The sequence below is a fragment of the Spea bombifrons genome, chromosome 11, assembly GCF_027358695.1.
Source record: "Spea bombifrons isolate aSpeBom1 chromosome 11, aSpeBom1.2.pri, whole genome shotgun sequence".
Classification (NCBI taxonomy): Eukaryota; Metazoa; Chordata; class Amphibia; order Anura; family Pelobatidae; genus Spea; species Spea bombifrons.
This window is the reverse complement of record NC_071097.1, coordinates 7,315,007-7,334,041: the sequence shown is the minus strand read 5'-3', so window position 1 is coordinate 7,334,041 and position 19,035 is coordinate 7,315,007. Positions and strand designations below refer to the sequence as shown.

Genomic DNA, 19,035 nt, shown 5'->3' with positions numbered 1-19,035 from the left:
AGGTTGCATTTTTATTATTTTTACCATAATGCATAACTTTGCATTTCTCTATATTGAATGGGGTGTTTAGGGTTAATTTAGGGTAGTTGTGGTTGATGGGGTATTTAGGGTTAATTTAGGGGTAGTTATGGTTAATGGAGTGTTTAGGGTTAATTTAATGATGAGGACTGAGGGTTAATTTAATTAATTTCATAAAGTTAACTTAAGGTGCAGTTAGAGATAACGGGGGGCAAACTAAGGGGAATCTAAATCCTGGGGGCAGTGAAGATTAACCCAGTACTTATTTATAATTTATAGTATGGTGTCAGTGTGCTGTGAATGGGTCTGTGACTCTATGAGGGGACTATGAGATATCTGGGGGGTATACGGCATATCTGGGGAGGACGGAGAGACATATCTGGGGGTATACGGCATATACGGTATATAAGGCATATGTGGGGAGGGCAGTGTGGCATGCCTGGGGAGGATGGAGTGGTGTATCAGGGTGTATAAGGCATATCTGGGGCCACAGTGGCATATCTGGGGGTAGAGTGGAGTGGCATATCTGGGGGTAGAGTGGATGTGGATAAACTGGGGGGGGGCTGGTTGGGAAATAAAGACAAGAAATGCATTTTATCAAAGTTTTTTTTTATTCTGCTGTTTGTATTTAACATCATTTGTTTATTAAATTATTTTAAATAAATGAAAAATCTACATTCATTTGTTTTTATCCGATTAATCGATTAATCAAAAAAATAATCGGCCAACTAATCAATTATAAAAATAATCGTTAGTTGCAGCCCTACTATACATTGAGCCAGACACTGACAATACTGCAGTACAACCCCTATCACGTCAGTGACTGGCTTAGTATATAGTAGGGATGCACCGAAATGAAAATTCTGGACCGAAACTGAAAATTCAGCATTCACTTGGCCAAAACCGAAAAAAAAAAAAAAAACTTTAAAATACTTTATTAAAAGTAACACACCAAAATTAGACAAAAATCAATAACAATATATATCAAATCTAACATATATTTTATATATAGATATAAAATCTAACATATATTATATATATATATATATATATATACACCGTATATATATATATAATTAACAGCAATCACAATCCTATCATGCCCAGGTTCTAGCATGTGCTGGCTGACTTAGCATGATAGGAGTGTGATTGCTGTTTGCAAATATATATATATATATATATATATATTAATAGTGTTATTGACTTTTTCTGTCCAATTTTGGTGTGTAATTTACTTTTAATAAAAGTGTTGTTAACACACCAAAGTTGGACCAAAAAAAAACTGATAACAGCAATCACACTCCTATCATGCCTAGGCAGCCAGTACATGCTGGAATCTGATAAGAATGTGATTACAGCCTCCTTATGCCATGCTATCCCCCCACACTTACACATCCATGCTATCTGAAACCCTCATTCACAAACACTCAGCATAACACCCATCACTCTCACACATTTACTAATCCGCTATTTTCCTACCTTTTCTCTGTCACTGTCACTTTTCCTCCTCCTCTTCGTTCTTCTTCTTCTTCTTCTTCTTCTTCTGTGTCCTGTCCTTCCGGTGCAGAGAGCGCGGAAGACGGTGGGCGTGGCTTCAGTGTTGTGCGCCGGAATTTGACATCAAGTTCCGAAGCACAGCCACAGTTGCCGCGCGCATCGTTTTTGGAGGCGTGCCGGCACCCCTCAGTGAGCGGCACCCCGGACGGACCGCCCCCGCCAGGTACGCTACCTGCACGACGGCCAGTCCCACTCGCAGCCGCTTATGTTCGTCTCCCGGCCCGGATGGGGGGGGGGGAGTACGCGGAGGTGGAAGGTTTTGGGGGCGTGGCGCTTACCGGAGGTGGATTTGACGTCATCGCGCGCCAGTGGAGAAGTGACTTGAGGCGGGAGCAGGTGCGGCTTTGCGCCTCGTTGTAACGATCGGATTGCCCTGTCCGCAAGGGGAGCCGTTGTAGTGAGTGTGGGGGTCTTTTCTGTATTGTTTTGCAGTCGTATGGAGCCTTATGAGTACGGCTCCCTCCACACCAAATAATGATATGGGGGTTCGAATCGTGAGTGGGTTTTCTCTGTGTCACGGTATTATTGCGAGTGGGTTTGCCTTTTTTGGCCCGCTATGTGGCCAAATTGCCCTGTGGGTTGATGTTGAGCGAGCCTCCCCTATGCCACGTTTAACTGACGTTTTACTCTACCGCGTTTTTACTGGGATGGACCTTGCGTGGGTCTCCCCTGTGTTTTCCTTGAGGGTGGATCTTGACTGGGCCTTCTCTGTTTCACGGTTTCCACGAGGTGGATCTGGAGCAAGTCCCTCGTGTTTACATGCTGGAGGCATTATAAGTGTTTTTTTTTTCTTTGACTTATGTCATTATTCATGCTATAGACTTTTGGTGTATTTCATACAGTGTGAACCATGTTCACCCCTGGCAATGCACCAACTGTTGTCTTATGTGTTTTAATGTTAATTCAAAACATGCAAAATTGGGGAGGGGTGTGAGGTTTTTACCCCACATGTGAACCTAAAGGTGGTTAATGGGGCCGGGTGTTTGAAGACCTTGATAAAAACACACACTAACGTGGGCCAGCCCTCGAAGAAGGATACAGATCTCGGAGGAGGCATAGGATTAAAGATCCAAAAATGTCTTCGCCTCCACCTGATTTCAAGCACAACAGTATACCTGATCGCAAGCACAGCACCACACCTCAGATAGACGCATATGTAATTTACTAAGAATGGCAGAGGGTGCAGGCTCGTGTAAACCTCACGAGTGTCCGCAACCTCTATCATTCACAGACTGACAGTAGAAAGAGAATAAAGGCGGGTGGGGGGCATTAACAGGCTACAGGGACGCGTTAACCCCTTCGGTTCCAGCCTGACACAGAAGGGTTTAATGCAGAGGTGTCCAAACTTTCTGCAGTGGGCCACTTCATCAGAAATGTGTGCGTGGACCCCACTTGGTTTTCATTGATGGAATATATACAGCAAGACCTTTATTATGTAGTGAGCCCGACACGGACGGTGGTACAGCAGGACTTCTATCGTGAGCGCGGCAAATGATGGTATGGCATAACTTCCATCACTATATACTGAGCCAAACACTGACGGAGGTATAGCATAACTTCCATCATCATCATTGTTGTTTGCAGCTTGTTGCACTCCACCTCCGTGCCTTCTCTGCCAATTGCTGCTGTGCCTCTGTTTCCCAACAGCTTCGCTTATTATCTTGCCTTTTCTTGTTCTTCTGTCTTTTTTTTTTTTTTCTTCTTCTTCTCACAATGTCATCTTTCTTCATCTGCTCGTCCGTGAAGCAGGCCTCTCGCTGGTGCCCCCTCGATGTCTGGCTGTTTGGACGCCCTTGGGTTAATGCATTCCCACCGTGTCTGCCACGTGCCTCCAAGCTTAGATTGTTGATCGGTTGATGACAGCAGCAAAGAAGCTGTCAGCGAACAGGTTGGGGGGGCACAGGAGGTATTCCCTCAGTCTGGCATATTGCCCCCAGTCTGATGTTGGAATCATGGCTGCTCATAAAAGTCGTCATACTCTATCAGCATCATCATGAACACGCACAGCACAAGCCCTTAAATCTGCCACCCCTTCTGTGAAGTCAGAGATGAGCAGGATAAGCAATTAACACAAGGGATTAAGACTCCCTGTTTAAATGTTTTCAAGAACATAGTGCAGCAAAACGATATTTAACAAAAAGAGGATGTTTGTCAGATGTGCACCTTTTACACTGCATACTCTGTATAGGATTTATGAAATTTGTGGAAAAGTGTCTTACGTAAACGGCATTTTTAACTGCATTGGCATGTATAGATGTGGTTCAAAACTCTGCAAGTGCTGTGCATATGTTAGGCAGGATAAAACATTTCTCTAGTGTAACTGAGAAGGAATATAAGATCAACGCTCACCTTCACTTAAATGCTGTAGCAGCACACAAAAAAAAAGTGTCAGGCGCCCTGTGAGATTGCTCTCAGGAATGGTAAAATTTACCATGGTGGCGGCTTAAAAAAAAAAAAAGGTCTACGATCTTTTTCTATCCTCAGTTGATGTTGCAATTTTTTTTTAAATACCTTGGGGTATCGAGTTTCCAAAAATATATAGTTTGATTGAAACAGGCTGCTACAAAGATGTCATAGATGGGACATGGCGCAGGCTGACCAGATGTCAAAATTCCAAGCTAAAAAAAAGCTCACTTCTCAAACAACATGGCAAACCTATTCATGGATGGTATCACTGTAACCCAGGAAATGTTGCTGAACACATATTGGGGTGTTTGTTTGGAAGTTACAGGAGCTGTAAATTCATATGGCAGTGGAGTGTGTATATCAAAGTTTGTGGTGTGTGTGTTTTTTAATTATTTTCAGCTATGAATGTACAGCTTTTGGTATATGTCACTTCCAAACACCCAATATGTATTCAACATCTCCAGAGTGCAGTGTCCTGTTTGGGACATCTTTGATGCAGGCCAACTCAATTTACCGAACCAACCATATACTATTGAAAACCAGACACCTCAGGGTATTTCAAATGCTAGTAAATGACAATATCAAAGTAATGTCTGTGTCTCCGTGTTATATAATATATTTGCTCGATTATAAGACAAGGTTTTTTCAGAGCAAATGCTCTGGAATAATAACCATCGTCTTATGTTTGAGGTTGTCTTCTCTCCAATAGAGGTCTGGCTAAAAGACTAAGATCCAGATCCCCCACTGCGCTGCAGGGATCCTCCTCTCCGGCAGCCGGTGGAGGTCTGTGCCATATGCACAGACAACCTCCGCAACTGCCTGCACTTCCTCTGGAGCTTCTGTGACGGAGCGCCGGTATCACATGGCCTTCCGGTGCTCATTCACAGAAGCGTGGGCAGCAGTGGAGGTTGTTTGCGCGCATCGCGCAAACCTCCCACGTCTGCCCCAATAGACACAAAGTGGGGGTAAGAGTGGCATATGGGGGGTATAAGGGCTTTCTGGAGGCAGAGTGGCATATAAGGGGGTTTAGGCATATCTGGGGGGTCAGAGTGGCACGCCTGGGGTCTGATTTGTATAACTGGGGGCAGTTTGGCAAATAAAAGGAAACAAAAATACATTTTTCTCATTTAGTAAAACTTTTTCCCTATAGAGTCGTCTTATATTCAGGCTTTTTCTTTTTATCCTAAATTGATATTCAAATTTTGGGGGGGTCATCTTTCACATGTAAAAACTAGTGATAAAACCTGCCAAATGGATGCTAATGTTTATCCAGGATTAACACATAACCAATGCAATTTATAGGGCAATAGGTTTCCAAATGCCAAAATGCTTTTTTTTTTTTTCTTTTAAATCCGGTCATCCTGCCCCCATTTCTTCAAAATGTGTAAATTATGGGGGGGGGCGAGAAAAAGCCTGAATATAAGACTACCCTATAGTGAAAACGTTTTACTAGTAAATATAAATTCACATGTAAACTATTTTTTCATATTTAATAAAAACTATGATGCATTTTTTTGTTTTTATTTCCTTTTATGTGCCTACATGCGCCCCCCCAAGTATGAACATTTCCCCACAGGCTTGCCATTTCCCTGGTGCACGCTGCTTGTAGATAACCTCTGCTTCTGCTTGGCTCTTCCGCCAGGGCTTCTATGACCGAGCACTGGAAGGTCATGTCACGCCCGCGATCCATCATAGAAGCCGGGCAGAAGCGGAGGGTATTACAAATATTAGTATTTTAACACTTTATGTGCACCGATTCTACCACTAGCCTTTGTCGAAGTTTGTGGTAGTCCTTTTTTGTGTGTGTGTATCGTACACACTATACTTCAGGTATGAATTCACAGCTCCTGGTTTATGCCATGGCCAAAAAACACCCAATTATGTGTTTAGCAACATGGAAAGGTCTGTTGGGTTGTTTGTGCTAAAAGGCCACATTTGGGACATGCAGATTTCATTGGCAAAGGCTGTGGGTTTTTTTTATTTATTTTAGGTAACTAGGGAGTACTGTAGGGCATGGAAAGGGTAACATTTTGTATAGGACTAGATGGTTTTTGTTAATTAAAAAAAAAAGTGTGTGTGTGTATTGTATATAAATTAGTTTTACTTTTTGTGCATTGAGAGTGGTACTCAATGTATAGAGATCCACTTTGAGGTCTTGTATGACACCAGCACACCAATCAGATGGCTTCCTTTTTATGGTTCCGCTGTGCAGTAGAGGATTCCTCCTCTACAGGAGTCAGGGGAATCCTATGGGACACACACACACACCTACACACACACACACTACAGCAGCAAGGGACCTGATCAGGGTCTCTATAGTTGTGTTGAGAACATTAACCTCTAGTTGGGTTATCCACGGCGCCAAAAGATATCTGTTTATGGGGGCCCACGGAGACCCATTACTTTACGTGAACAAATATCTTTGTGCGTCAGCTGCTGTAGTTCCCCCAGACCTGTTCGAAACACCAAATGACATGGTATGATAGTTAAACAGCTTCTTTACGCTTTTAGGATACTTAACAGATGAACTCCTTTTAATATTTTAGGTTAGTGTATAACTGTACACATAATTGGTTTAAGTGGTTTTTTTTTTTTGTTTGTTTTTTACATTCTACACTCGCACATACTTTTTCCACGGCAAAATCGAGGCAGTACGTTGTCAACACGTTAATTATTGACAAAATGTCCAAAGGAACACTCCTGATACAAAACATACACAAAACTGATTGCGATTAAAGAAAAGGGATCACGATTTGGAGTGACAGAAGGCTGACGATGCCGCGGGCGAGAGGAGGAGGGCTGGCGCTGCTGCGCGTTTGCGTGGGTAGGAGGCTGAATATGCTGTGTGCCGTAGGGAATCAAACTGCAACCAAAGTTAGAAAAGACTTCGTTAGGGCAGGTATCCTGACAAAAAAGTATGTTTTACAAAATAAAGCGTTTTTTTGTGTGTCTAACTGTGCCCTCTCTCTAAGACTGGAACCCTGCAGAAAATCCAATGGAAGCAAAGAATCTGATACGCAAGTCACTTCAGCCGGCAAGACCGATCCGTCATGGAATTCCTGGAAAAGGTAGGCTAGGGCGATTCTGTTGTGTGGGCTTGCGAGACGATGATGCTGTGTTCTCCGGTGGAAGAATGACAATGTTGTGTGCCGAAGGCTGACATTATTGTGTGCAGATGGGGTTGTGTTGTAGCGGGCAGGATGCTAACTCTGCTGTGTGCATCCAAGTATCGTTCCATGGCTAAAGTGGGAAAATGTTTCATTATCAGATTAAAACCTCCCCCCAAAAAAGCACTTAATGTCAAATTTATACGTAAACATAGTGATTAAACAAAACATGATTTAGGGCAGTGGTTCTCAACCTTCCTAATGCCGCGACCCTTTAATACAGTCCCTCGTGTTGTGGTGGCCCCCAACTATAAAATGATGTAATTATATATTGTGAAATATGTGTTTTCCGATGGCCTTAGGCGACCCCTGTGAAAGGGTTGTTCGACCCAAAAAGGGGTCGTGACCCACAGGTTGAGATTCGCTGATTTAGGGTGATGCTTTGTGCATCGGGGCCAGAGCATGATGATGTGGTTTGCCGGTGGCGCCATGTTGGGCTGGTTGGTAGGCAGAAGATGCTGTGGGTGAGGGGCTGTCTGCTACATCATGCTGTTGATCGATTTAGTTCTGAAAAATTCACTCCCAATAGAAGAATAAATTGTGATTAAACAAAAGGAATATTGCTTTGAGGTGAGCATTGTGGCCTGTCGCAATCAGCCTGTCTCTCTAGGAGGTCCCAGTGACAACTTGTAGGTAGTTTTGGTTTGTCCAACGTTTTCGGAAACTAATTTGTCCGTCCGAATGCCATGCCGTGTGCTTGAGGTTGCTTGGGGTGTGCTTGAGGTTGGTGATACTGTTTGCTGTCTGAGGATGCTTTGTGTGAGAAGGGGCTTGTATCCTGCAAAAGTAAATAGTTTTTTACAAAATAAAGCGTGATCACTATCGTGAGCGTCTAATTGTGCCCTCTCTCTAAGAATGGCATCCTGCAGGAGAACATCCAGCGGAAGCCAAGAATCTGATACGCAAGCCACTTCAACCAGCAAGATCTATTCGACGCGGAGTTCCAAAAGATGGTAGGCATTTACATGGATGTATACGCAAAGCATTGGTGGGGGACGGTAGTTAATTTTAGGTGAGCGCTGTGATCCTTATGTTTGGATTAAATTCCTGCAAAATGGAAAGTGTACGTCATATCTTGGAAGTCCGTCCTCCTGGCTTCCAGATGATGATTTTGGGGCTTGGGAGAGCACGATGCTGCGGCAGGGTTGCCGGTGCTGTCGAAGCTTTGTGTTGGTGGGAGGCTGACTATGCGTTGTGCGTGTTGGGTTTGACTAGAAACTGATGCAATGTGCAAAAAAAAAAAAAATCACTGTATTTTATCATTTTTTATAGTAAATTAGATGAAATTATAAAATAATGGTATCTAAAGAAAGCTCTGCTTGTCCTGGAAAAAAAAAAATAAAATAAAAAAAAAATAAATATATATATATATATATATATATATGTGTGTGTGTGTATGTATGTATATATATATATATATATATATATATATATATATATATATGTATATATATGTATGTATATGTGTGGATGCACAAAATGAAAGAAGAAAATTACAGCTAAACAGTAACACTGAAAAATGTAAACAGCCTTGTCATTAAGGGGTTAAAGGACCCTCTGCCAAGGGATCGAGCTTTAATGTGCTTTGTGAAATCATTCTAAAAAAAATAGAAAAACTGGATTGTGTGGATTGACTCAATTTTTCTGGCAAGAAAAGGTTAAATAAAATTGTTTAGGACACAAATACTGAAATCTAACCCTTGCTGTACATTTAAACTGTTACACTTTTAGGAATGTATGCTTTGCTTGTTTTAATATTACATTTTTTTTTTAATAATTATCTACATTCTGTGTTGTATTGTGCAAAAGAAACCGTGATTTACAAAATATTAAGCGTGATCACCATTGTGCGTGTCTAATAGTGCCCTCTCTCCAAGAATGGAATCCCATGCAAAATGGTCAAGTGGAAATTCAGAGTCTGATACGCAAGTCGCTTCAGCCGACAAGATCTATTCCGCATGGAGCTCTTGAAAACGGTAGGCATTTACATGGATGTATACACAAAGCATTGGTGGTGGACGGTAGTTAATTTTAGATGAATGTCGTAATCCTAATGTTTGGATTAAGTTCCTGCAAAATGGAAAGTGCGCACTCACTGGCCACTTTATTAGGTACACCTATTCAATTGCTTGTTAACATAAAAAGCTAATCAGCCAATCACATGGCAGCAACTCGGTGCATTTAAGCATGTTGACATGGTCAAGACAACTTCCTGAAGTTCAAACCGAGGGAAGAAGGGGTTTAAGTGACTTTGAATGTGGCATGGTGGTTGTTGGTGTCAGGCGGACTGTTCTGGATATTTCAGAAACTGCTGATCTGCTGGAATTTTCACGCATCTCTAGGGTTTACAGAGAACGGTCCGAAAAATATCCAGCGAGTGGCAGTTGTGTGACGGAAATGCCTTGTCAGAGGAGAACGGGCAGACTGGTTGGAGAAGCCAACAGTAACTCAAATAACCGCTCGTTACATCCAAGGAATGTAGAATGCCATCTCTGAATGCACAACACGTCCAACCTTGAAGCAGATTGGCTACAGCAGCAGAAGACCCCACCGGGGGCCGCTCCTGTCAGCTAAGAACAGGAAACTGAGGCTACAATTCACACAGAATCAACCAAATTGCACAATGGAAGACTGGAAGAACGTTGCCTGGTCTGATGAGTCGTAATGATGGCGTAAACAACATGAAAGCATGGATCCGTCCTGCCTTGTATCAGCGGTTCAGGCTGGTGGTGGTGTAATGGTGTGGGGGACATTCTTGGCAGACTTTGGGCCCCTTTGTGCCAATTGAGCATCGTTTAAGCGCGACAGCCTACCTGAGTATTGTTGCAGACCGTGTCCATCCCTTTATGACCACAGTGTCCCCATCTTCTGATGGCTACTTCTAGCATGATAATGCACTGCGTCACAAAGCTCACATCATCTCCCAACTGTTTTCTTGAACATGACAATGAGTTCAACTCCACAGTCTCCAGATCCCAATCCAATAGAGCACCTTTGGGATGTGGTGGAAGACTTGCATCCTGGATGTGCGGCCGACAAACCTGCGGCGACTGCGTGATGTCATCATGTTCACATGGACCAAAATCTCTGAGGAAAGTTTCCAGCCACGAAGAATGAAGACTGTTCTGAAGGCAAAATGAGGCCCAACCTGGTACTAGCAAGGTGTACCTCATAACGTGGCCAGTGAGTCAATACTTGCTTTCAGATGATGATTGGGCTTCGGGAGAGAACAATGCTGCGGCAGGATGCCAGTGCTGTGAGGAGGGGGCTGTATTGGGGTGGATGGGAGGCTGTCGTTGCTATGTGTTGGTGGGAGGCTGACTATGCTGTGTGCATGTTGGGTTTGACTCGAAGTTGATGTTATGTGCATGAGAAAAGCATAAAATTACAGCTAAACACGAGCAGCGCAGAAATTTTAAAACGGCCGTTGTCACGAAGGGTCGAAAAAATAAAATCAGCCTTTGTCACGAAAGGTTAAAGGAAAATCCTTGGTCACGAATGGTTTAACGAGAGCTGTTTTCTCTGAAACCTCCGTTTAACGGATATCCTTTGCATACTATTACGTTGGGTGACGCATGAAGACTAGTTGTATCTAACAGTACGTAAAATAAAAAGCTACACGTTTCAATGCGTATAAAGTGAGGATATAATATTTTTCTTTTTTTTTTTCCACCTGTAGCACCAGCCTTTGTGATTAATTTCTGGGCTGAATATGCAGACTGCTTTTTTGAAGATACACAAAATACGTTTGACTTGGTATGTTTGTTCTCACTGTTCATCATGTTTATATAAAAAAAAAAAAAAAAATTATATAAAATTTTGTTTTGTTTTTTGTCACTTTTTACAATTAAGTCATGGTTATTTATAGTGAATCCTACCTTAACATGTCTCATCGATTGAGCCACAATTATGTTCTGTTACACATCATCTGATATTTCCTATAGTGGCGCTCAGCTGACAACATACATGATATGTTCAAAGAATGTTGGCCTTCCCATTCATTGGAACGATCAACACCTCAAAAGAAAAAATGTAAGCTGTCTTAAAGAGGATCCGTTTTCAGTGCTCTTGGCAGGACTTTTTAATGAGGTTTACAAATGCCTATTGTGAGAAGTTATGTAATTGTTCGTCCCATTGGCTAGAAAATGGTTCTAAATTTTGCAGTAACCCAGAGCTGTATAAATGCATTTAGAGTAGAGCCCTGCGCGGGACCGTTTTCTTAATCCCCCTCCAGCTGAATTTCTGCCCGTTACCGCCCTGTCATTCTGTCACAGATTTTAGTGAAGCATTTCATTCCCTCATTCAGACACTCATTCATGCACGCATACTTGTTCATACAAACTCCCCCACCCCCTTACCTGAACTGCAGATTTCCCGCTCACTCCTGCAACCTTGCCTTCGCGTTGCTCGCACACAGCGTGTCTTCTCCTGTTCCGCCTAGGGGAACGGAGCAGAGGCATGTGACGTGACCTAAATTCGTGTTACTCCGCTGGGTTCCTGGGTGGAACAAGCAAAGAGACACTGTGAAGGCAGCCTTGCGGGAGTGCGCGGGATTTATGGGAGCAGCAGGTACATCGTCTGACCGCACGGACCCACATCCCGATGCAGTCCTCTAATTTAGAGCCATAGATAGAGTTGTCATTGGATGTCACGTTTTAGAATTATGGTTCGATGTCCCTGTTTCACTTGGATGTCATTTTCTTACACTTTTTCTTTTTACTCACCAACGGGTGCAGATAGAATTACATATTCCAGAGATGCTCTCATTCACCTCTCTAGCCTGTCGATATCCAGACAGAAACCAGAATACTTACCGGATCACCCAGTCGTTCTACAAAACCCAGTAAGTTTATTGCCAGCCATATTTGTTTTTATTGCTGTAACTGTATTGAGATAATGGGATACTGTAAATCCATTTAGGAATACTAAATTCTACACACTTAATACACGGCATAAGGGCAGATCCAGAGCCTGACTCTTACGCTAACACATACCCAGACACTCACACACACATTCATAAACTCGGCACACACTCAAACGAACACAGCCAGTCACACAAATACTAACATAACCAAAGCCATGTTTACACACAAAAATACCCACATGCACTCACACACATCCTGAAAAAGACACATGTTCACACAATAAAAAAACAAAACAGCCACACACTAATGCACTACTCAGACCCCCATTCTTACATGCCCCAGCAGACACCTATGCATACACTTAAATACATACCCATACACACACACTAACATGCATACTTGCCCAGGCACACGCTAACATACGCTCAACTCACTTAACCCGCATTGCGACGTTGTGTGACCTTGTCTCCTCCTTGACTATAAATAGGTAAGTCCAGATATCATGACTTACCGTATTTGCTCAATTATAAGACGACCCCCCCCCCAAATTTTGAATATTAATTTGGAAAAAAGAAAAAACCTGAATATAAGACTACCCTATAAGAAAAAAGTTTTACTAGTAAATATTTTTTTTCTTATTTAATAAAGCCTATGAAAAAAATGCGTTTTTCATTTATTTTCTTTAATTTGCCAGCCTGCCCCAGTTATGCACATCTGCCCCCCAGATATGCCTCATACCCCTCATATATGCCACTTTTCCGCCAGATATGCATTATACCCCACTATATGCCACTCTGCCTCCCGAAAACCTCTATTTGAGGTCTGATTAGAAGACGACCTTGAATATAAGACTTTTTGGTCTGAAAAACACCTTGTCTTATAATCGAGCCAATACGGCACGTTATCCCTACTCCCTCAATCTATTGCGCCCCCCTGATCCGCCCATATCTCAGCATTTAGCACATACATGCCCTTTGCATGTTGATTCTAGCTAAATGTTACTATACGGTAACCTGCTGGCACTAAATGTTCTAAGAATCAATGGTAAGTAGTGAAAACAACTGTGCCGTATTTAGTGAATCTGCCCAAGATATGCACCCAAAACCTTTTATATGAAAGGAATCTAATATGCGCACAGACAACCTCCACTGCTGCTGGCACTTCTATGGTGGAGCACCGGAAGGTCATGTGATGCTGGCGCTCCATCATTGAAGCCGGCAGAGGAAGTGCTGGCAGAGGCTGCCATAGAGGAGGATCCAGGTCCCCTGCAGCGCTGCGGGTCTTGTAGTCAGACCTCTATTTGAGCTCTGATTAGAAGACGACATTGACTATAAGACAAGGAGTATTTTTCCGAGCATTTGCTCCGGAAAAAACCTTGTCTTTATAATTGAGGTATTTAACATTCTTATGACCATGGCTTATCGCCAAGGGAATCATCCATTATCAGTTCTCGAGCAATTCAGTCACTCTGATGTTTCCACCATTGTGTTCCCACCTGTTACATGTCGTCTGATATTTCCTATAGCGCCGATCGCATGACAACATACGTGATATGTTAAAAGATCGTTGGGCTCCCCATCCATTAGAACAACCAACACCTCAAAAGAAAAAAGGTAAGTTGTCTTAACGTGGATCTGTTAAATGCTCTTCGCAAACCTTCTTTTTTTTATGTTGTTTGCAAATACCTATTGTGAGAAGTTTTATGTATTCATTCTCCCCTGTTTAGTGAAGTGGTTCCTAGAGAGAAAAGGTGGAAAACTTTATATATCTTTAGATTGCTCCTGTTACATGACCTCCATAAACTCTATATAGCATAATATGAAGGTTGGGGATATCACCTATTGTAACAAAACATGCAAGCTTTGTTATGTAAAGATAGTCAGTGCTGTCTCCATTATTTTCAGTAGTCTTGGCCAACCAAGAAAGTCGGCATTTAATACCATTTAATACCACTGGCTAGAAAATGGCTCAAAGCTGTATAAATGCTTTTAGATTGTAGGAGCCAGGAGGTGGTATACACGGTCAGATTAATGGTGCCCAACGGTGTCATCACTTGTAACATTTAAATGGTTGAATTTAATTTAAACAGAGTTTACTAAAGCATGTTGATTGACCTGGACATCATCGAAGGTTTCCACAATAGACTGACTTCCTTTTATTCTATAGTAACATTCCTAGTTTCTAACCACAGCCTTCAACACAGGCCATAATATATATTAATAAAAAAATTTGTGTATAAAACCATATTTGTGAACCATACCCAACTCATTGGTAATGAGGGACGTCACTGATTGCTGGTCTTGTGTGTCATGCTGTAGTGTTTGTGAGTGCTGTATGTGGGCCACATGTCTGAGTGCTTCATCCTCGGGAGAAGTCTAATGGCTACCTGGCCTCCCGTGTGTCTGAGGCCGAACGTATCAGGCTTAAAGCTCACGGTAGAGCCCTGCGCAGGACCGTTTTTTCTTAATCCCGCTCCCGCAGAATTTCTGACCGTTACTGCCCGCTGCTGCAACGTGTTTGTCCAATCCTGCCAGCTCCCGCAAACATCCTGTCACAGCTTTTAGAGATAGTGAAGAATGTAATTCCCTCATTCAGATACTCATTCATTCCCTCAATCAAGCATGGTCATCCATACAAACTCCCCTACCCCCTTACCTGAACTGCAGATTTCCTGCACACTCCTGCAAGGCTGCCTTTGCGCTGCTCGCACACAGCGTCACTTCTCTTGTACCGCCGGAACGGAGCAGAGTCATGTGATGTAAATTCACGTGACTCTGCTGGGTTCCTGGGAGGAGCAAGAGAAGAGACGCTGTGTCCCGATACATTCAACCTGTGAGCTAGAGGACTGCATCAGCTGACGATACCAAAGGAGCCACTCGTAGAACACAGGAATGCGCCCTTTAGTCGTATTTTTATTTTTGTATTTTCTAATTACTTTTCAGTAGATTATTTAAATATAGAGCCAACAAATCAAACTGTGCTTTTTGTGATCCTTAAAGCAGTGTGTCTTGTCAGCGAAATGTAAATCAAGGTTCGATATGTTTCGATGTCACTTAAGTGTAATTTTCTTATTATGTTTACCTTTTTACTCTCCAACGGGTGCAGATAGAATTACGTATTCCCGAGATGCTCTCATTCAGCTCTCTAGCCTGTCGGTATCCAGACAGAAACCAAAATATTTGCCGGACCACCCAGTCGTTCTACAAAAACCAGTAAGTTTATTATATACGTTTTTATATGTAGAAGTTTAGGTTTGTAGAAGTTCTTAACACTTGAAGTGCCATTGGTATGCCGTGTCCTTGTGAATTGTAACTTTGTGTATATGTATGGATATATAATAAATACCGTATTTGCTCGATTATAAGACGACCCCCCCCAAAAATGTGAATATTAATTTAGGAAAAAAAGCCTGAATATAAGACGACCCTATAGGAAAAAAGTTTTACCAGTAAATGTTCATGTAAACTATATTTTTTTTTTTAATAAAGCTATGATTGAGAAAAATATTTTTTTTATTTCCTTTTATTTTCCAACCTGCCCCCCAGTTATGCACATCTGCCCCCAGGCTTGTCACTTAAATGGGGGCATAAGGTATTTCTGTAGGCAGAGTGCTCTATGAAATGCCTTTTAAACCCCTTAATGCCACTCTGCCTCCTGAAATGCCTTATACCTCCCTATATGCCACTCTGCCCCATAATATGCCTCTTAACCCCCTAAATGCCAGAGTAGCATATAGGGGTATAAGGCATTTCTGGAGGCAGAGTGGTACATAGGGGGTCAAAAGGCATATCATGGGGCACAGTGGCATATAGAGGGTTAAAAGGCAGATCATGGGGCACAGTGGCATTTAGAGGGTTTAAGACATTTATGGGGCACAGTGGCATTTAGAGGGTTTAAGGCATTTATTGGGCAGATTGGAAAATAAAAGAAATAAAAACAAAATATTTTTCTCAATCATAGCTCTTATAAAAAAAAAATGGTTTACTTGAATTAACTTTTACTGGTAAAACTTTTTTCCTATAGGGTCATCTTATATTCAGATTTTTTCTTTTTTTTCCCTAAATTAATATTCAGCTTTTGGGGGGTCGTCTTACAATCAGAATACCATATTTGCTCGATTATATTTAACATTATTATGGCTATTCTAATAGCCTCCATTAACACTTCTCAAGCAATTGTGCCGTTATGATGTTCCCAATATTATGTTCTCACCTGTTATACGTCATCTGATATTTCCTTTAGCGGAGCTCAGCTGACAACATACACGATATGTTCAAAGAATGTTCGGCTCCCTATCGATTTCAAAGACCGACACTTCAGAAGGAAAAAGGTAAATAGTCTTAAAGTGGATCTGTTAGATACTCCAAACAAATACCTATTGTGAGAAGTTGTAATCATTCTCTCCTATTTAGTTAACTCGTAAAGGACCAGGCTGTTTTTTATTTTTTGTACCCTTTGTGACCCAGGCTGTTAACACTCTTTTGGAGCTCGTGTTCTTCTCTCTTGTTTAGTGAACCCACGCAAGTTACATATTGGGGATTTTTTCAGAACAAGAAGGGCTTTCATTAATTATTCCATTAAAAAAAATATGCTGAAAATGTGAAAATAAAAAAAAACTTTTACTCATCTACAAAAGCTAATGGGGGGAAAAAACTGCTACCAAGTGTTTTTATTTTTTTGCAAGTTATTGGGCAATAAGTACAAGTAGTGTTCTGGGTCTTAAATGCCACCTTTAGGAGGTGTGCATTCTTCAAGTTTAGAGCTGCAACAACTAATCGATATAATCGATAATGAAAATCGTTGCCAACGAATTTCATTATCGATTAGTTGAATCGATTATTATCGATTATAAAATGAGGGTTTTTTCAGAGCAAACGCTCTGAAAAATCCCCCTCATTATATAATCCGTTTGAGTGACTCGCAGCAGCTCCTACTTACCAGTCCCTCCCTGTAATCACTGTGACAACTGGCCCCGCCCCCTTCCTTCTCCCAGAAGGCCAGAACCACATGGCTGTGACACTCATCTAACTGTAAGTATTAAATTAATATTTGGGCTACTGAAAGTTAGGGGAGGTGGGGGTTAATTTAGGGGCAGTTATGGTTAATGGGGTGTTTAGGGTTAATTTAGGGGCAGTTATGGTTAATGGGGTGTTTAGGGTTAATTTAGGGGCAGCTATGGTTAATGGGGTGTTTGGGGTTAATTTAGGAGCAGCTGTGGTTAATGGGGTGTTTGGGGTTAATTTGAGGCAGTTGTGGTTAATGGGGAGTTTAGGGTTAATTTAGGGGATGCTGTGGTTGATGGGGTCTTTAGGGTTAATTTAGGGGATGCTGTGGTTAATGGGGAGTTTAGGGTTAATTTAGGGTAGTTGTTTTGATGGGGTATTTAGAGTTAATTTAGGGGCAGTTATGGTTAATGGGGTCTTCTCTTCAGGGTTAATTTAATGATGAGAACTGAGGGTTAATTTAATTAATTTAATAAAGTTAACTTAAGGTGCAGTTAGAGATAAAGGGGGGGGCAAACTGAGGGGAATCTAAATCCTGGGGCAGTGAAGTGACATATCTGGTGGTATAAGGCATAAACAGTATATAAGGCATATGTGGGGAGGGCAGTGTGGCATGTCTGGGGAGGACGGAGTGGTGTATCAGGGTGTATAAGGCGTATCAGGCACAGTGGCATGTGGGGGGTAGAGTGGCGTGGCAAATGTGGGAGGTGGCGTGGCATATGTGGGAGGCAGCATGGCAGATGTGGGAGGCAGCGTGGCATATGTGGGAGGCAGCGTGGAGTGGTATATGTGGGAGGCAGCGCAGAGTGGCATATGTGGGAGGCAGCGTGGCAGATGTGGGAGGCAGCGTGGCAGATGTGGGAGGCAGCGTGGAGTGGTATATGTGGGAGGCAGCGCAGAGTGGTATATGTGGGAGGCAACATGGCAGATGTGGGAGGCAGCGCAGAGTGGCATATGTGGGAGGCGGCGTGGCAGATGTGGGAGGCGGCGTGGCAGATGTGGGAGGCAGCGTGGAGTGGCATATGTGGGAGGCAGCGCGGAGTGGCATATGTGGGAGGCAGCGCGGAGTGGCATATGTGGGAGGCAGCGCGGAGTGGCATATGTGGGAGGCAGCGCGGAGTGGCATATGTGGGAGGCAGCGTGGAGTGGCATATGTGGGAGGCAGCGTGGAGTGGCAGATGTGGGAGGCAGCGTGGAGTGGCAGATGTGGGAGGCAGCGTGGCAAGCCTGGGCTCAAATGTGCATAAATTGGGGGGCTGGTTGGGAAATAAAGACAAGAAATGCATTTTATCAAAGTTTTTTTTATTCTGCTGTTTGTATTTAACATCATTTGTTTATTAAATTATTTTAAATAAATGAAAAGTTTACATTCGTTTTTTTTATCCGATTAATCGATTAATCGACAAAATAATCGGCCAACTAATCGATTATGAAAATAATCGTTAGTTGCAGTCCTATTCAAGTTAGAACTTGTCTTATTTGGGATATCCTCGAACTTGGCCAATTCAATTTATTTCATCAAACCATCTTTAAAAACTAGACACTACAGGGTATTTAAAGTGTGGTAAATAGCAAGTGCTGGCTCCATTTCTTTTTTTAGGCATTTGGAGCCAACCGAGATAGTCGGCGCTTAGAACCATTGACTAGAAGACTGCTCTCCTTTTGCGGTAGCTCAGAGCTGTATAAATGCATTTAGAGTGTAGGAGCCAGGAAGTGATATATGCAGTTAGATGATTGGTGTCATCGGATGTAGCATTTTAGAAGTCTGGGTTTTTTCAGCCCCGATTTAAATTGTTACATTCACCCTGTTTTGTCAATTAAATGTATCTGCTGACATGGAATGTAATGCGCCCATTAGTCATATTGTTCAATAGATTATTTTCAATAGATTATTTTAATATAGATTCAACAAATCAAGCTGTATTGTTTATGATGTTGAAAGCAGCTAAATGTCATTTTCGTATTATGCTTTTTCTTTTCGCACACCGAGTGCAGATAGAATTACGTATTCCAGAGATC

The 19,035-nt window shown here is 42.3% G+C and overlaps 1 protein-coding gene across 1 annotated transcript; it reads left to right on the top strand.

Annotated features, from left to right (window-relative positions):
* The first annotated feature begins 6,955 nt into the window (after positions 1 to 6,955).
* C11H8orf88 (chromosome 11 C8orf88 homolog) lies at positions 6,956 to 16,487 on the top strand. The gene is made up of 9 exons (XM_053449907.1): positions 6,956 to 7,049; positions 9,026 to 9,124; positions 10,828 to 10,904; positions 11,093 to 11,180; positions 11,885 to 11,991; positions 13,539 to 13,626; positions 15,119 to 15,225; positions 16,256 to 16,343; positions 16,480 to 16,487. The coding sequence occupies exons 1-9, from the start codon at positions 6,977 to 6,979 to the stop codon at positions 16,485 to 16,487; spliced, it is 735 nt and encodes a 244-aa protein (XP_053305882.1). The 5' UTR covers positions 6,956 to 6,976.
* The last annotated feature ends 2,548 nt before the right edge of the window (positions 16,488 to 19,035 follow it).